General features: G+C 46.1%; 1 protein-coding gene across 4 annotated transcripts in view; it reads left to right on the top strand.

Moving 5' to 3' along the window:
• Window positions 1-9,508, top strand: part of FKBP15 (FKBP prolyl isomerase family member 15) — a 48,947-nt gene extending 39,439 nt beyond the window's left edge. Inside the window, exons 14-31 of one of the 4 annotated variants that reach the window (XM_073558309.1) lie at window positions 236-339; window positions 589-694; window positions 979-1,088; window positions 1,166-1,279; window positions 1,388-1,482; window positions 1,626-1,728; window positions 3,164-3,196; window positions 3,466-3,637; window positions 3,710-3,846; window positions 4,004-4,150; window positions 5,009-5,098; window positions 5,196-5,297; window positions 5,699-5,755; window positions 5,833-5,934; window positions 6,347-6,454; window positions 6,693-7,363; window positions 7,590-7,686; window positions 8,997-9,508. In XM_073558309.1, the coding sequence (XP_073414410.1) occupies window positions 236-339; window positions 589-694; window positions 979-1,088; window positions 1,166-1,279; window positions 1,388-1,482; window positions 1,626-1,728; window positions 3,164-3,196; window positions 3,466-3,637; window positions 3,710-3,846; window positions 4,004-4,150; window positions 5,009-5,098; window positions 5,196-5,297; window positions 5,699-5,755; window positions 5,833-5,934; window positions 6,347-6,454; window positions 6,693-7,363; window positions 7,590-7,686; window positions 8,997-9,074 (2,426 nt within the window). In that variant the 3' untranslated portion in view covers window positions 9,075-9,508. The remainder of the gene's footprint in view (window positions 1-235; window positions 340-588; window positions 695-978; window positions 1,089-1,165; window positions 1,280-1,387; window positions 1,483-1,625; window positions 1,729-3,163; window positions 3,197-3,465; window positions 3,638-3,709; window positions 3,847-4,003; window positions 4,151-5,008; window positions 5,099-5,195; window positions 5,298-5,698; window positions 5,756-5,832; window positions 5,935-6,346; window positions 6,455-6,692; window positions 7,364-7,589; window positions 7,687-8,996) is intronic. The other 3 variants (XM_073558310.1, XM_073558311.1, XM_073558312.1) reach the window with 3 other exon arrangements.
• Window positions 9,509-17,752: the final 8,244 nt, after the last annotated feature.

A 17,752-nucleotide genomic window follows, 5' to 3' on the forward strand; every position in this document is an offset into this window, starting at 1 on the left:
AGCATGCTGCGTTTTTTTCGCGGTAAAAAGCGCATCAATGTGCACAAAAAGTGCGGAATTCATTACAATGAATGGGATGCTTCTTGTAAGCGTTTTTAAGTGTTTTGCTGGTAAAAACGCTTAAACGCGAAAAAAAACGCTTACGTGGGTACACAGCCTTACTTGCTTGACCCCAGACCCGAAGACCGTTTTGAGGACTTTTTTTTTTTTTTTTCCTCTATGGTTACTTTTACAGTCCCTCAACAGCAGCCAGTGTCGGGGCTCGCCGCCTCATCTGCCGCCCTGTTACCCGTCGGGCACCTTCCCTCCCAGGCCGTTCCTGCAGCTCCTGGCTTCCAGGTCAGTACAACTTAGTATATAGTAGATATGACTGTAGAGCCATCTGGTGGTGGGGTTTGCATATTGCAATGCCAAACTGGTTTGTTTGGAAGTTGTTGGCATCGATCTTCTAATAATAAAATGTTTTGCATCCTTGTAAAGATCAATCTTTATCAATTTCTCACAGTCTTATTAATTGTGCATTCCTCTAACTATATGCCGTTGCTTTCTGAAAACCTGTGGGCAGCTGTAATAAATATTATCTTTCAGCCGTACACTGGAATCCAGTATACATATCCGCAGAACCCTACAACCCAGCTGCAGCCAGTCGGCCATGTCTACTCTGCTCCCATACAGCAGCCGGCTACTTACCAAGGTAAAGGAGGTATTCTTTAACTTACTGCGCTTTTACAAAGCAACTTGGTTTGATTCGTCAGTGTGATTCTGGCTGTAAGTCAAGAACTTAAAAAATAGTCTCCATTCCAATGCTGCTGTCAATCACTGATGGTGGAAAATATATAACATGATTGCACTGCTTCCCACCAGCCCTCCGAGACTGGGGTGCTGATGGCTTATTTTGGAAGCCGGGGATGAAAAATAAAGTTATGGCTCTTAAAAGAAGGGGTTAATATATTAGGCCTATACGTTGTGAACTTTCAGCCTCGGGTGATGTTACTTCTTTCCTGATGACGGAGGCACGACAGCAGAGCACCGAGATCCGGATGAGCATCGGCAAAGTCATTGATAAAATAGACACCCTGGCCTCTAAGGTAAGGAGACCCCCGTGTCCTCCGCTCTGTGGTGTCCTCTGCATCTTGTCATCTCATTTTTGTGTCTCTCGGAGCAGGTGGACAATCTGCAGAAGGAAAATTCATCCGGAGCCTCCCATTTACTCCCCGGAATATCATCCATCACCATGGAAAGCGCCATGATCATGAATAATATCCAACGTATCATTCAGGTGAGAGCAGTGCAGGGGGCAACTCGTCTCTGAGGACGACCCGTTGCAGATCCTGAGCGCAGGGGTCCTGGTAGGGATTGAAGGGTTGCATTTTATTTTACCTACCAGGAAAATGAACGTCTGAAGCAGGAAGTTCTGGATAAGAGCAGCCGGATAGAAGAGCAGAACGTGAAGATCGGCGAACTGATAAATCGTAACCAGAGGTATAACGCATGCAAAGGGGCAAAGATTAGGAATGATGGCTGGGTGTAGGGCCGATCAGCAGGAGCTTCACCAGTTATACAAATTACTTTTCTGTTTGATTTTGACGTTGCTGCCTTTTGACATCTTCATCCTCTCCGGGCAGATATGTAGAGCAGAGTAACATGTTAATGGAGCAGAGGAACGACTCTCTGAAGAATTCAACTGAGAACACACAAGCAAAGATGCTCCATGCCATGCAGGAAAAGGTATTTGTAAACCACTAGGTGTCTGTGCTTATTTCCCCTATCACTGCCTTATTTATAGGGATTAGAACTACTATAATAATATAATATAATATAACTACTATAATACTGCTCCTATGTACAAGAATATAATTAATATAATACTGCTCCTATGTACAAGAATATATTTACTACACTGCTCAAAAAAATAAAGGGAACACTCAAATAACACATCCTAGAGCTGAATGAATTAAATATTCTCATTGAATACTTTGTTCTGTACAAAGTTAAATGTGCTGTCAACAAAATCACACAGAAATCATCAATGGAAATCAAATTTATTAACCAATGGAGGCCTGGATTTGGAGTCACACACAAAGTGGAATGTAATGTCCTTAAAACAAGTCAAAATGAGTATTGTGTGTGGCCTCCACGTGCCTGTATGACCTCCCTACAACACATGGGCATGCTCCTGATGAGGCGGCGGATGGTCTCATAAGGGATCTCCTCCCAGACCTGAAGTAAAGCATCCGCCAACTCCTGGACAGTCTGTGGTGTGACGTTGGTGGATGGAGCGAGACATGATGTCCCAGATGTGTTCAATCGGATTCAGGTCTGGGGAACAGGCAGGCCAGTCCATAGCTTCAATGCCTTCATCTTGCAGGAACTGCTGACACACTCCAGCCACATGAGGCTGGGGTAGCGGTCTGCTGCTGGGTTATTGCCCTCCTACGTCCCCCTCCTCCACGTCTCCTGGTGTACTGGCCTGTCTCCTGGTAGCGCCTCCAGCCTCTGGACACTACGCTTACAGACACAGCAAACCTTGCTACAGCTCGCATTGATGTGCCATCCTGGATGAGCTGCACTACCTGAGCCACTTGTGTTGGTTGTAGAGTCCGTCTCATGCTACCACGAGTGTGAAAGCACAACCAACATTCAAAAGTGACCAAAACATCAGCCAGAAAGCAATTGGTACTGAGATGTGGTCTGTTGTTCCCACCTGCAGAACCACTCCTTTATTGAGGGTGTCTTGATAATTGCCAATAATTTCCATCTGTCTATTCCATTTGCACAACAGCATGTGAAATTGATTGTCAATCAGTGTTGCTTCCTAAGTGGACAGTTTGATTTCACAGAAGTTTGATTTACTTGGAGTTTTATTCTGTTTAAGTGTTCCCTTTATTTTTTTGAGCAGTGTATAATACTGCTCCCTATGTACAAGAATATACCTATTATAATTCTGCCTTATGTACAAGAATATAATACTGCTCGTATGTATAAGAATATAACTACTATAATACTGCTCCTATGTATAATATCAGTACTATAATACTGCTCCCGGTGTACAGGAGTCTGGTGACTGTATAGAATACTTTTGCCTCTGTCGCTCCTGTTGTGTTCCCTCATTGCTCTGTGAATCGCTGGCTTGTTCTCACTGTCGCCGCTTTCTCTTTCCCAGCATGCTTTGCACATGGATCTGGGCAGGTATCAGGTGAGGTCTGTGGGGACTTCCTTCCTTCTGTCTTTTTTCTTTCCTTTCATTACTGACATGCATAACATGATACTAATATGATAAATTGCACAGCTGAGAGATAGGATTATCTAGATTATCTGCTAACTTGTCGCTCTGCATTTGCTAGGAAACTACAACTCCCAGCAAGCCTTAACATCTTTAGGAATTGCAGTTTGCCAGCAGTTGGAGAGCTGCTGTACAGTGACGTCATCATGATGGCGTCACTAACCATCCGCTCTGTCTTACAGGCCAAAGTAGCAGAGGAGCTCTCTGCCGCCACCGGCCAGTTGTCCCACCTTCAGCTGGAGGTCACGGCCTATCAGAAGAAGGAGATGGATCTCCGGACACAACTCGCTGCCTCCTTACAAGAAGCCGAGAAGTGTCGGGTGGAGCTTGGCTCGCTGCAGGCTCAGCTCATAGGTTAGTGCACACTCCACGGTGGACCCTTGGGTCACCAACAAGCAGCGGTGTGATGACTGCATCTATACCCAGAGCTGAAAGAGACATCAGAACAGACCAAAAACCGCGCCAAAACGGAAAAGGACAGCCGCCGCACCCTGGAGCTCAGACTGACCACCCTAGAAGAAGAAATCTCCGACTTGAAAATTGAGAAGGAGAATCTGGAGAAGGTAACACACTTCTACTTTACTGTAATAGAAATCAGTCTGTGTGTATACTGCAGTGTAAAGCATGGTGGATTTTAGACTAATATAGCTTCCAGTAGGGAAGGTGCAGGTAAGTTGGCATCTTCATATAAGTAGGGTATATTTCCTGTTCATGATGTAGAGCCTGACTGAGAGAAAGAAGAAGTCGCAGCAGGAGCGGCAGCGGGCAGAGGAGGAGCAGGAGGAGCTGCGAAGATCCTTCCAGAAGGAGAACGAGACCCTCAGGCAGCAGCTGAAGAAAAGCCGCGAGCAGGTGACCGCCGAACAGGTCAGTAGGAGGCAGAGTGGCGGGTGTGTGGACTGAGGATGTGGAGACGAATGTTAGTCTGAGGCCAGGATCGCACATGCAAGGAGTATGGCCGAGTCTCGCATGTTAATACCCGGCACTCAGGAGCAGAGCGTGCGGCTGCATGTATTGCTATGCGGCCACACACTCCTCTCCGAGTGTCGGCGGCAGTGCCGAGTATTAACACGCGAGACTCATCCGAGTTTCTCGCACGTCTGACCCCAGCCTGATACTGAACACCAGTCCTGAGCAATGTCCTCTCTAAGCCTTTGCAGCTGGTGAGTGGGAAAGTTCTCATCCTGTGTGCCGCCCCCTGCACCAGACCATACAGATATATTACCGCACAGCACCCAAATAATCAGTTATAAAGCAGCTGGATACACAGGGCCATGTAGCATGATTGCAAATGGCGTCACACATGATCCTGACTGAGTGGAGTGAAGGTTGGTGTCTGCATCCTTGGTGGTCTGGGGCAGTAAAGCTGTGACAGTGTCAGCATCCTTAGTTATCTAAAGCAGTCAAAGGGTTAATGTTGGTATTCTTGCTGTGGGATTAAGGCAGCAAAAAGGTTAATATTTCTGATGGTCTGAGACAGTGAAGGGGTTAATGTAAGGATCCCTGGTGGTCTAGGGCAGTATAGGGGGTTAATGTAAGGTTTTCAGATAGTCTAGGTCAGTAAATGGGTAAGTGGTGGTGTAGGGCAGTAAAGGGGAATATGTAAGTATCCTGGGTGGTCTAGAACAAAGAATGGGTTAATGTAAGGATTCCTGGTGGTATAGGGCAGTGCCCCTGCTGTCCTGGCGATCTCATTCTTACGCTCTTGCTCTCCTGTCTGTGCAGCTGTTTTCCTCTTCTTCCCGGGATCGCGATGAGCAGAAGCTGATGGAGCTCCAGGATCAGGCCGCCCAGTTACAGCCTCTGAAAGTGAAGGTGATTGGGGGGTCTACATCTATAGACCTCTAATGTGTCATCGGGATTGGATTGTGCATTATCTGGCTCACACGGCCGCTCCATGTCTGCCTTGCAGTGCGGCCAGTTACAAAGCCAGATAACCTCCCTAAGAGACCAACTCGGAGAAACGCGCGACCGAGAGAGTGACCTGCTCTCTGCGAAAGACCGACTGGAGCAGGTGAGGGTGTACTGGTATTGGGAATTAAGATTTAAGGTTTTTTTTTTTTTCTTTTCCTTCGGTTTTATATAATTAATTTGTAATTTTAAATAATTTCCTGTTTCTCACCTTTACTTCCCCTCCCCAATATCTCTGCTGGCTGTCATTGAATGCAAACATTCCCTTTTCTATTCACAGCATAATGTTTCTATATACTGACCGCAAGCAGATATATTGAAAATGGTGCGGAATTTAAGAAAAAGTATATTTGAAAGTTGCAGAACTTTTTATTGCACAGTTAATACAACTGATAAAATGTGTTTTTTTTTGGTTCTTTACCTATAATTAATATATTTTGTTTTGTTCCCATTTGTGCCCCATGACATCGTCTACTGATCCCTCCTTTCTCCTGCTGCCACAAGCAGAAATTATCGCAGCTACAGGGGGGGTCAGCACAGCTAGAGCCTCTGCGACTGCAGGTGAGTCCGGAGCCGTCCTGAACACACCCCACCCCCCCCCACACACACTAATAATAGTCATTTCTGTCTCCTCCCAGTGTGCCCAGCTCCAGACTCAGGTTGCATCTTTAACAAGTCAGCTTGGAGACGCACGTGTGACTAAAGAAGAAAAATATCCGCTGAGTGATCCGGCCGAGGAGGTAAGACGTCACGCAATATCTTAGGCGTCAGTGAGTCTGGGGTTACATGGCGACTAAGGCTGCGCAGTTGCATGACTGATGCATTGAGCAATAACCTATAGGGTCCCTATATTATCAAAACAACCCATGGGTCTCCCAACTGTTTGGAAACTGCAACTCCCCAATACGGTCTGTTGGGGCATGCTGGGACTTGCAGTTTCTTGTCAGGATGTGAGCCACAGGTTGCAGACTTTTATTGTACATAGTGATGTCATATGATGCCATTCTCTTTGCTTTTATGGTCACCGGATTTATGCCTCTACGTTGATTTGTCATCTAATTAATATATGTAGGCTAATTAATATTCATGACAGCTAATTAATATTTGTGAGATGGGTGCAGGTTATTATCCTGGTTGTCACCTCTTCCTTAGGTGAAGAAGATCATGAACAGAGTATTCCAGTCCCTCCGGAAGGAATTTGACTTGGAGGAGTCATACACTGGACGGGCAGTGCTAGGTGCCATCATGAGCACCATAAAGGTAAAGAGACGCCATAATGTTTCAGGGACATTGACGTACTGGTGGGTTTGTTACAATGTATCAGTTTTGATCCAGGGTTGTGCTGCTGTGCTAAGCCCACATAGGATTGCCTACGCTTATGCATCAGATGTGTTGGCAAAAGTATCCTGTATGCGAAAATCAAAGCAAGCAGAGATCTTGAAATGGTGGGAGGTGCTTTTATATGCAGATGAATGGACTACTTCTTGTATCTTTTCAGGCAACCACACTACAGTTACTAAATAAATCTCAGGACGAGCCGCCAGCAGGAAGCGACAGTGAGGAGGAGGCAGAGGAGGAGGATGGGGATGAGGCGGCAGAAAGAGCCGCACATCCTGGACCACATGCTTATGTTTCGACTCCTCCAAATCTAGGTGTACCCCCCTCTGCCGACCATGTAGAGATCGATAAGACCCCCGAAATTGAAGAAGTTGTCGGTGTGCATTCAAACCGAGAACAATCCACAGTAAAAGAGGAGGAAGTGGTGAAGGTGATCGAGGAGGATCTAGAGGCCCCATCTGCTCTTGTGCACATGATCTCCAGTGATCTGCCAGAGTCTAGTATGGTTACCCATGTGGAAGAAATCACTGGAGAATTGCCACAGTCTGGGACTACCGTCAGTGATAATGCACTGGTCTGTGAACCTTCTCCTGAGATTGGAGAAGACCTGAAAGGTGATGTTCTTGTGTCAGAAGTGCCTCCTGCTGCCTTATCCAAGACTAACAACTCTAAAGACGAGAAATCTCATCCCCCTCCACTCGGAAGTGATGAAGAAAGCAGCAGCCCTGTGCCTGCAAAGGGAGAGATCCCTACTCTCAGCTCTACGGGAAGTCCTGACGCAAAAGTAAAGGTGGACGTCAGTCCCAAGCAAGAGGAAACTGCTAATGTCAGGTTAGTTCTGGTAGATCTACCTGGGAATGCAAGGGGATGTTGTGTTACATGACAGGTGCCAACGTGTGCATCTAATCCGTCCGTAGAGGGTAGGTGTGGTGGCCAATAGGACATGCTCATGATCCTGATTCCAAGTCATGGGATAATAGCTGTTATATGTTATCGCTTGACCTGGATGGATGGCTGGATGTGTCTCTGCTCTCACCAATTATCTATTTTCTTTCAGCTTGGTGGAATCTGATGATGAAGAGGATTTGTTTAAACATTCATCCCCTGGGACCAAAGCAAGAGCAAAACACGAAGATGAAGAAGAGGAGGAAGTGGTAAGATTTCTTATCTCATTCACATAAAGGGGTTTGTCCAGGACAAAGAAATGGCTGACCTAAGCTTGGGATGGGTCATCCTTATCAGGCGGAGTGGTCGTTCTGCAGCTCGGTTTCATTGAAGTGAATGTGTTCAGAGCCACAGTACTGAGGACGACCATGGCTGTTGTCAGTATATGGCTCTGTACACTATACATCCTACCCCATGGCTGCTGCCAGGATATGGCTCTGTACGCTATACATCCTGCCCCCTTGGCTGCTGCCTGGATATGGCTCTGTACGCTATGTATCCTACCCCCATGGCTGCTGCCTGGATATGGCTCTGTACGCTATACATCCTGCCCCCATGGTTGCTGCCAGTATATGGCTCTGTACACTATACATCCTACCCCATGGCTGCTGCCAGGATATGACAATGTACACTATACATCCTGCCCCCATGGCTGCTGCCTGGATATGGCTCTGTACGCTATACATCCTGCCCCCATGGCTGCTGCCAGTATATGGCTCTGTACACTATACATCCTACCCCCATGGCTGCTGCCTGGATATGGCTCTGTACACTATACATCCTGCCCCCATGGCTGCTGCCTGGATATGGCTCTGTACGCTATGTATCCTACCCCCATGGCTGTTGCCTGGATATGGCTCTGTACGCTATACATCCTACCCCCATGGCTGCTGCCTGGATATGGCTCTGTACGCTATACATCCTACCCCATGGTTGCTACCTGGATATGGCTCTGTACACTATACATCCTACCCCCATGGCTGCTACCTGAATATGGCTCTGTACACTATACATCCTACCCCATGGTTGCTACCTGGATATGGCTCTGTACACTATACATCCTACCCCATGGTTGCTACCTGGATATCTCTCTTCACTATACATCCTACCCCATGGCTGCTGCCTGGATATGGCTCTGTACACTATACATCCTACTCCATGGCTGCTGCCTGGATATGGCTCTGTACACTATACATCCTACCCCATTAAAGGTAAAATATTGTGACATGCTGAACTTCTCTCCACCCTAGGTGGTTTACATAAATACCTGTGTAAGACCCAGATTTATTTGCCAAGTCAGTAATCCTTGGCCTCTGGATATAAACTCTGCGAACCTCCCCCTTGCCTTTAATGTGACCTGCAAAGTAGTGCCAGTGGTTTAGTACTCCCTCCCTTTAAACAGAAGTAATGTCACTATTGTCATGTGAACATGACCTTATAAGTACCGATTACTATAGAAAGGTGGCTGGTAGTATCGCTAACCTCAGACCAGTAAGTCGACTGTATCTTCCATCCTTAGAGCATGAAGGGACGTCCTCCTCCTGCGCCTCTTTTCGGAGATGACGAAGACGATGAAGACTTGGACTGGATGGGGTAATTATAATCTCCAGGTCTTAAAGGTGAACCATTAATAACATCTCAAGCTCATGAGTGTGACCGCCCGAAAACTGGAGGAACCATGAATTTCTAAAGTCACAAAGACACGTCTGCCGCGAAGGTCAGCGCCAAGGAATCCATGTCTGCTGCAGTCTGACTTAAAGAATAATGTACTGGTGAACTACAGACTGCACAATAATCTACACCTTCAGGTACAGCACCCAAAATGCAGTGCAGGGAGGTGCTCATGACCCAGGAGGCATTGCAAGAAGGTGTTAATGACCCAGGATGCTTTGCAGGAGAGAATCAGTTGTTGCAAGTCATATGCTACTAACTGGATCCAGATTTGGAAGCACAACTAATTCTTCTGGATTTTTTTAATGCTTCATAGTTGCAAAGAAAAAAAAATAAAGTTTGGCTATGTCAGATTTCCAAGGAGTCTCCACTTGTAATCATTTTCTCCTTTTTTTTTTTTTTTGTTTTTTTTTTGTTTTTAGTGTTTTTTGGGGAGTGGAGTTTTTTTTGTACCAGATTCTTGTACAATACAATTATATTACAAGGGTTGTCCAGTGCTGCTCGTTTCGGCTAATTGATGTCCGCTCCCTGCAGATGTTCCTATCTAGGACAATCCCTTACAAAGGTGTTTTCGCAAAGTAGTAATGATCTGCAATCCTATTGCTAGGAGATAATTTACCCATCCCTGGGACCCAGTGTGATCATGAGAACGTATCTGAGAAAATACGGGATAAACTAGAGATTTTGTTTTCGTTTCACTTTTAATACATAATCATCTTCCCCCCCCTCCCCCTACATATAATCTCGAACAAATCATACAGAACATGTTAAAATGTGAATCACGTGATCATAAGTACATGGAAGCCCCAACACCCGGCTCATTACTTCATTCTGGCAAACGTGGGAGAATCTCACTTCCTAGTCTGTGAATGGATGAATCTCAGACCCCACCTCCCTCTAGAGATGCTGGGTCAGTAACGGGTTAAATAGTCTATAGGTGGGATCAGTGATCAATGGTATAAACATAGAGGTTATCGACTACACAAGTTCTGCTTGTTCTGTACACACCATACATCGTCCGCTGGAGTAGACCTTGATGCGATCAATGATCTGCTCATGTCATCGTTGACGTCTGATGGTAGTAGACCCTTTATTTCTCTTGTTCTCCTTACCTTCCATTTACTTGAAGAAGATAAGTATAAAGAAAACACAGGCCAGTAATATGATAAGTCCCAATGCGAAGCAAAGTCTCAGACTGTCTGCTGAAATAGATGTCGGATTTGGCGAAGGGTGGGCTTCAGAGAGTGCCACCCTCCGCGTGATACCTAAGAGATAGGTGCTTCGAATTTCTTGCATATACCTTCCTCCCCATAGCTGCCCTCCATCAGGGACCATAACTCCGCTGACCGTGAAGATGGATGGTCGGGGAGACTGCATGCGGTCATCGGTGAAAGATGGTGAATTTCTGCCACTGGAGAAATCAGAGGCCTCTGACTGACAGTCGTCGCTGGCCACCGTAGCCATGGAAGCTCGGCGTAAGGTCTCTTCATCAGTCTTCAAGGCTTGCACCCCTTCATCTGGTATTATGGTTACCTTGCGGCAGAAAGGGCAAACCACAAAGGTCAGAAGTAAGCTATGGCATACCATCTTCCGCAGACAGTGCAAGCAGAGGTTGTGCCCACATTGTAATGTTTTTGGTGCCCTTGATTTGGACGAGGTCTTGTAAACCTCATAGCATATAGTGCACTCTCCAGGACTGTCCACAATCTGGGCCTCCAAAGCTGGCAATTCCATGACGCCCTCCTCACTTAGAATCTTCTTGCCTTAAATGTATGGAATTCTTTAATTAATGAACATCCCATTCATTACTTGCGTCGCCTGCTCCCCATGTACATGTCACCATGCCTTGAAACGAGATGTCTTTGTTTTTTTGATGGCCAACTTCTAGGTGGAGAACCTTAGTTTGAGTGTCGACTGGATGTCGGGAACCTCAAGTTTATCAAAACAAATCTTTATAGTCCCATAAAACAGCATCACCGAAAAGCAAGACGTTATGATCTCCACCACTCAGGAGAGCTGAAACAGAAAGTTTGGAATTCTTGGAATCTGAAGGTAGATATCTTCCTGGAGGAGCTGGAGAAGTTAAGGAATCACAAAGTCCCACTGCTCAGCAGTGCTAATGTGTGACCTGGCCCTACTGCAGCCAGATAACAAATTTATCTACTGTCGTCTCCGAAAATTGTCTTCAACTCTGCAATGCTTCCATTCTTCATGTAGAATATGGATCTACCTCTCAGTACGTTCCAAATTTGGAAGGACCTGGTGCTCTAGAGGCAGATTCTCCAGACTCCAGCCTTCAGAGGTGTCCAGGGAATGACTGCTCCAACCTTCTTGTGCTGGTTTTGTCGTGTGCTGTGTGGACTTCGAATCCATGTACTGGGCACAGCCGGTGGGTTTATCGCTAACAGAAGTATGTGTTTCTGCATTGGATTAGGATGAAGTAGTTGTGGGGTGTGCTGGACTTTGGTTGCAGTGCCCTTTGTTGACATGACTGCTCAGGAGGAACAGGGTTAATCTCGTACATAAAGGGCAAGTTATATTAGTTACTGTTGTTCCGCTTTTGGTATATATTTCTAGTGTCCTTACTAGCACTCACATCATAAAGCAACTGTATATGATTGTATAATGACATTGTGGGACTTTCTAATATGTTTTGCATCTCACTTCCTTACCATTTTTAAGATCTCTGCTTGCTGACAGTGAACAGAATATTTGTGCAGCCCATATGTATGATATCTGGTTGCCTCAGATTTGCTCCTGGGCAAATAGTACAGGATGGATTTTCATATCCGAGTATTCCTATTCACTGTCAGCAAGCAAATACATTGAAAATAATATTGCTATTTAACGCACTTAGGATTGTCTATACAGGATATAAGCATATAATAGAGTAAAAGAACAGATTAATCCAGCTCACCGCACTGCCTTGCTGGTAGGGTCCAAATCCTGCGCACGGATTTGACTAGGCAGTCAATCAATAGTAGAAAAAAGGGAAGAAAGTTCCAGCGCTAGGAATGGAAAATTAAAAATCGATTTTATTGTGCCAATGCATATTAAAATTCCAGGAGGTACAGCATATCAGGACTGATATGCTGTACCTGCTGGAATTTTAATATGCATTGGCACAATAAAATGGATTTTTAATTTTCCATTCCTAGCGCTGGAACTTTCTTCCCTTTTTTATAAGCATATAATAGTAACAAACCCTCAGTCGTGGTATGTGATAGGCAGGGCTGTGGAGTCAAAGTCTGTGTCCACTTTAGTGAAGTTGAAATAAAATGGACCGACTCCTACAATAAATAATACATTGGGTGCAGTAGTACAATGCAGGATGTGCTGTAAATGTTTTCCTAATAATTTGGGAAAGTTATGAAATGTCCTATAAATGTCTGTTCTATTCCTGATCTAAAGATCTGGGCTTTTAGTTGAGACGAATCTGTGCTGCACTTTATGTACATGCTCAGTAGTGACCAGTGCTGTGGAGTCGTAGATGTGATGAATCTGTGCTGCCCTTTATGTACATGTCAGTAGTGACCAGTGCTGTGGGGTCGTAGATGAGATGAATCTGTGTTGCCCTTTATGTACATGTCAGTAGTGACCAGTGCTGTGGGGTCGTAGATGAGATGAATCTGTGCTGCCCTTTATGTACATGTCAGTAGTGACCAGTGCTGTGGGGTCGTAGATGAGATGTATCTGTGCTGCCCTTTATGTACATGTCAGTAGTGACCAGTGCTGTGGGGTCGTAGATGAGATGAATCTGTGCTGCACTTTATGTACATGCTCAGTAGTGACCAGTGCTGTGGGGTTGTAGATGAGATGAATCTGTGCTGCCCTTTATGTACATGTCAGTAGTGACCAGTGCTGTGGGGTCGTAGGTGAGATGAATCTGTGCTGCCCTTTATGTACATGTCAGTAGTGACCAGTGCTGTGGGGTCGTAGATGAGATGTATCTGTGCTGCCCTTTATGTACATGTCAGTAGTGACCAGTGCTGTGGGGTCGTAGATGAGATGAATCTGTGCTGCACTTTATGTACATGCTCAGTAGTGACCAGTGCTGTGGGGTCGTAGATGAGATGAATCTGTGCTGCCCTTTATGTACATGCTCAGTAGTGACCAGTGCTGTGGGGTCGTAGATGAGATGAATCTGTGCTGCCCTTTATGTACATGCTCAGTAGTGACCAGTGCTGTGAGGTCATAGATGAGATGAATCTGTGCTGCCCTTTATGTACATGTCAGTAGTGACCAGTGCTGTGGGGTCGTAGATGAGATGAATCTGTGCTGCACTTTATGTACATGCTCAGTAGTGACCAGTGCTGTGGGGTCGTAGATGAGATGAATCTGTGCTGCCCTTTATGTACATGCTCAGTAGTGACCAGTGCTGTGGGGTCGTAGATGAGATGAATCTGTGCTGCCCTTTATGTACATGCTCAGTAGTGACCAGTGCTGTGAGGTCATAGATGAGATGAATCTGTGCTGCCCTTTATGTACATGTCAGTAGTGACCAGTGCTGTGGGGTTGTAGATGAGATGAATCTGTGCTGCCCTTTATGTACATGTCAGTAGTGACCAGTGCTGTGGGGTGGTAGATGAGATGAATCTGTGCTGCCCTTTATGTACATGCTCAGTAGTGACCAGTGCTGTGGAGTCGTAGATGAGATGAATCTGTGCTGCCCTTTATGTACATGCTCAGTAGTGACCAGTGCTGTGGAGTCGTAGATGAGATGAATCTGTGCTGCCCTTTATGTACATGCTCAGTAGTGACCAGTGCTGTGGGGTCGTAGATGAGATGAATCTGTGCTGCACTTTATGTACATGTCAGTAGTGACCAGTGCTGTGGGGTCGTAGATGAGATGAATCTGTGCTGCCCTTTATGTACATGCTCAGTAGTGACCAGTGGTGTGGGGTTGTAGATGAGATGAATCTGTGCTGCCCTTTATGTACATGTCAGTAGTGACCAGTGCTGTGGGGTCGTAGATGAGATGAATCTGTGCTGCCCTTTATGTACATGTCAGTAGTGACCAGTGCTGTGGGGTCGTAGATGTGATGAATCTGTGCTGCGCTTTATGTACATGTAAGTAGTGACCAGTGCTGTGGGGTCGTAGATGTGATGAATCTGTGCTGCGCTTTATGTACATGTCAGTAGTGACCAGTGCTGTGGAGTTGTAGATGAGATGAATCTGTGCTGCCCTTTATGTACATGTCAGTAGTGACCAGTGCTGTGGAGTCGTAGATGAGATGAATCTGTGCTGCCCTTTATGTACATGTCAGTAGTGACCAGTGCTGTGAGGTCATAGATGAGATGAATCTGTGCTGCCCTTTATGTACATGTCAGTAGTGACCAGTGCTGTGGGGTTGTAGATGAGATGAATCTGTGCTGCCCTTTATGTACATGTCAGTAGTGACCAGTGCTGTGGGGTGGTAGATGAGATGAATCTGTGCTGCCCTTTATGTACATGCTCAGTAGTGACCAGTGCTGTGAGGTCATAGATGAGATGAATCTGTGCTGCCCTTTATGTACATGTCAGTAGTGACCAGTGCTGTGGGGTTGTAGATGAGATGAATCTGTGCTGCCCTTTATGTACATGTCAGTAGTGACCAGTGCTGTGGGGTGGTAGATGAGATGAATCTGTGCTGCCCTTTATGTACATGCTCAGTAGTGACCAGTGCTGTGGAGTCGTAGATGAGATGAATCTGTGCTGCCCTTTATGTACATGCTCAGTAGTGACCAGTGCTGTGGGGTCGTAGATGAGATGAATCTGTGCTGCACTTTATGTACATGCTCAGTAGTGACCAGTGCTGTGGGGTTGTAGATGAGATGAATCTGTGCTGCCCTTTATGTACATGTCAGTAGTGACCAGTGCTGTGGGGTCGTAGATGAGATGAATCTGTGCTGCCCTTTATGTACATGCTCAGTAGTGACCAGTGCTGTGGGGTCGTAGATGAGATGAATCTGTGCTGCCCTTTATGTACATGCTCAGTAGTGACCAGTGCTGTGGGGTTGTAGATGAGATGAATCTGTGCTGCCCTTTATGTACATGCTCAGTAGTGACCAGTGCTGTGGGGTGGTAGATGAGATGAATCTGTGCTGCCCTTTATGTACATGCTCAGTAGTGACCAGTGCTGTGGAGTCGTAGATGAGATGAATCTGTGCTGCCCTTTATGTACATGCTCAGTAGTGACCAGTGCTGTGGGGTCGTAGATGAGATGAATCTGTGCTGCACTTTATGTACATGCTCAGTAGTGACCAGTGCTGTGGGGTTGTAGATGAGATGAATCTGTGCTGCCCTTTATGTACATGTCAGTAGTGACCAGTGCTGTGGGGTCGTAGATGAGATGAATCTGTGCTGCCCTTTATGTACATGTCAGTAGTGACCAGTGCTGTGGGGTCGTAGATGAGATGTATCTGTGCTGCCCTTTATGTACATGTCAGTAGTGACCAGTGCTGTGGGGTCGTAGATGAGATGAATCTGTGCTGCACTTTATGTACATGCTCAGTAGTGACCAGTGCTGTGGGGTCGTAGATGAGATGAATCTGTGCTGCCCTTTATGTACATGCTCAGTAGTGACCAGTGCTGTGGGGTCGTAGATGAGATGAATCTGTGCTGCCCTTTATGTACATGCTCAGTAGTGACCAGTGCTGTGAGGTCATAGATGAGATGAATCTGTGCTGCCCTTTATGTACATGTCAGTAGTGACCAGTGCTGTGGGGTTGTAGATGAGATGAATCTGTGCTGCCCTTTATGTACATGTCAGTAGTGACCAGTGCTGTGGGGTGGTAGATGAGATGAATCTGTGCTGCCCTTTATGTACATGCTCAGTAGTGACCAGTGCTGTGGAGTCGTAGATGAGATGAATCTGTGCTGCCCTTTATGTACATGCTCAGTAGTGACCAGTGCTGTGGAGTCGTAGATGAGATGAATCTGTGCTGCCCTTTATGTACATGCTCAGTAGTGACCAGTGCTGTGGGGTCGTAGATGAGATGAATCTGTGCTGCACTTTATGTACATGTCAGTAGTGACCAGTGCTGTGGGGTCGTAGATGAGATGAATCTGTGCTGCCCTTTATGTACATGCTCAGTAGTGACCAGTGGTGTGGGGTTGTAGATGAGATGAATCTGTGCTGCCCTTTATGTACATGTCAGTAGTGACCAGTGCTGTGGGGTCGTAGATGAATCTGTGCTGCCCTTTATGTACATGTCAGTAGTGACCAGTGCTGTGGGGTCGTAGATGTGATGAATCTGTGCTGCGCTTTATGTACATGTAAGTAGTGACCAGTGCTGTGGGGTCGTAGATGTGATGAATCTGTGCTGCGCTTTATGTACATGTCAGTAGTGACCAGTGCTGTGGAGTTGTAGATGAGATGAATCTGTGCTGCCCTTTATGTACATGTCAGTAGTGACCAGTGCTGTGGAGTCGTAGATGAGATGAATCTGTGCTGCCCTTTATGTATATGCTCAGTAGTGACCAGTGCTGTGGAGTCGTAGATGAGATGAATCTGTGCTGCCCTTTATGTACATGTCAGTAGTGACCAGTGCTGTGGAGTCGTAGATGTGATGAATCTGTGCTGCGCTTTATGTACATGTAAGTAGTGACCAGTGCTGTGGGGTTGTAGATGAGATGTATCTGTGCTGCCCTTTATGTACATGCTCAGTAGTGACCAGTGCTGTGGGGTCGTAGATGAGATGAATCTGTGCTGTCCTTTATGTACATGTCAGTAGTGACCAGTGCTGTTGGGTCGTAGATGAGATGAATCTGTGCTGTCCTTTATGTACATGTCAGTAGTGACCAGTGCTGTGGGGTCGTAGATGAGATGAATCTGTGCTGTCCTTTATGTACATGTCAGTAGTGACCAGTGCTGTGGGGTTGTAGATGAGATGATTCTGTGCTGCCCTTTATATACATGTCAGTAGTGACCAGTGCTGTGGGGTAGTAGATGAGATGAATCTGTGCTGCCCTTTATGTACATGCTCAGTAGTGACCAGTGCTGTGGGGTCGTAGATGAGATGAATCTGTGCTGCACTTTATGTACATGTCAGTAGTGACCAGTGCTGTGGAGTCGTAGATGAGATGAATCTGTGCTGCCCTTTATGTACATGTCAGTAGTGACCAGTGCTGTGGGGTAGTAGATGAGATGAATCTGTGCTGCCCTTTATGTACATGTCAGTAGTGACCAGTGCTGTGGGGTCGTAGATGAGATGAATCTGTGCTGCACTTTATGTACATGTCAGTAGTGACTAGTGCTGTGGAGTCGTAGATGAGATGAATCTGTGCTGCCCTTTATGTACATGTCAGTAGTGACCAGTGCTGTGGGGTCGTAGATGAGATGAATCTGTGCTGCCCTTTATGTACATGTCAGTAGTGACCAGTGCTGTGGGGTATGTAGATGAGATGAATCTGTGCTGCCATTTATGTACATGCTCAGTAGTGACCAGTGCTGTGGGGTCGTAGATGAGATGAATCTGTGCTGCACTTTATGTACATGCTCAGTAGTGACCAGTGCTGTGGGGTCGTAGATGAGATGAATCTGTGCTGCACTTTATGTACATGTCAGTAGTGACCAGTGCTGTGGGGTTGTAGATGAGATGAATCTGTGCTGCCCTTTATGT

The sequence above is a fragment of the Dendrobates tinctorius genome, unplaced genomic scaffold, assembly GCF_039654945.1.
Source record: "Dendrobates tinctorius isolate UK_male_01 unplaced genomic scaffold, ASM3965494v1 ptg000013l, whole genome shotgun sequence".
In the NCBI taxonomy this organism is placed as follows: domain Eukaryota; kingdom Metazoa; phylum Chordata; class Amphibia; order Anura; family Dendrobatidae; genus Dendrobates; species Dendrobates tinctorius.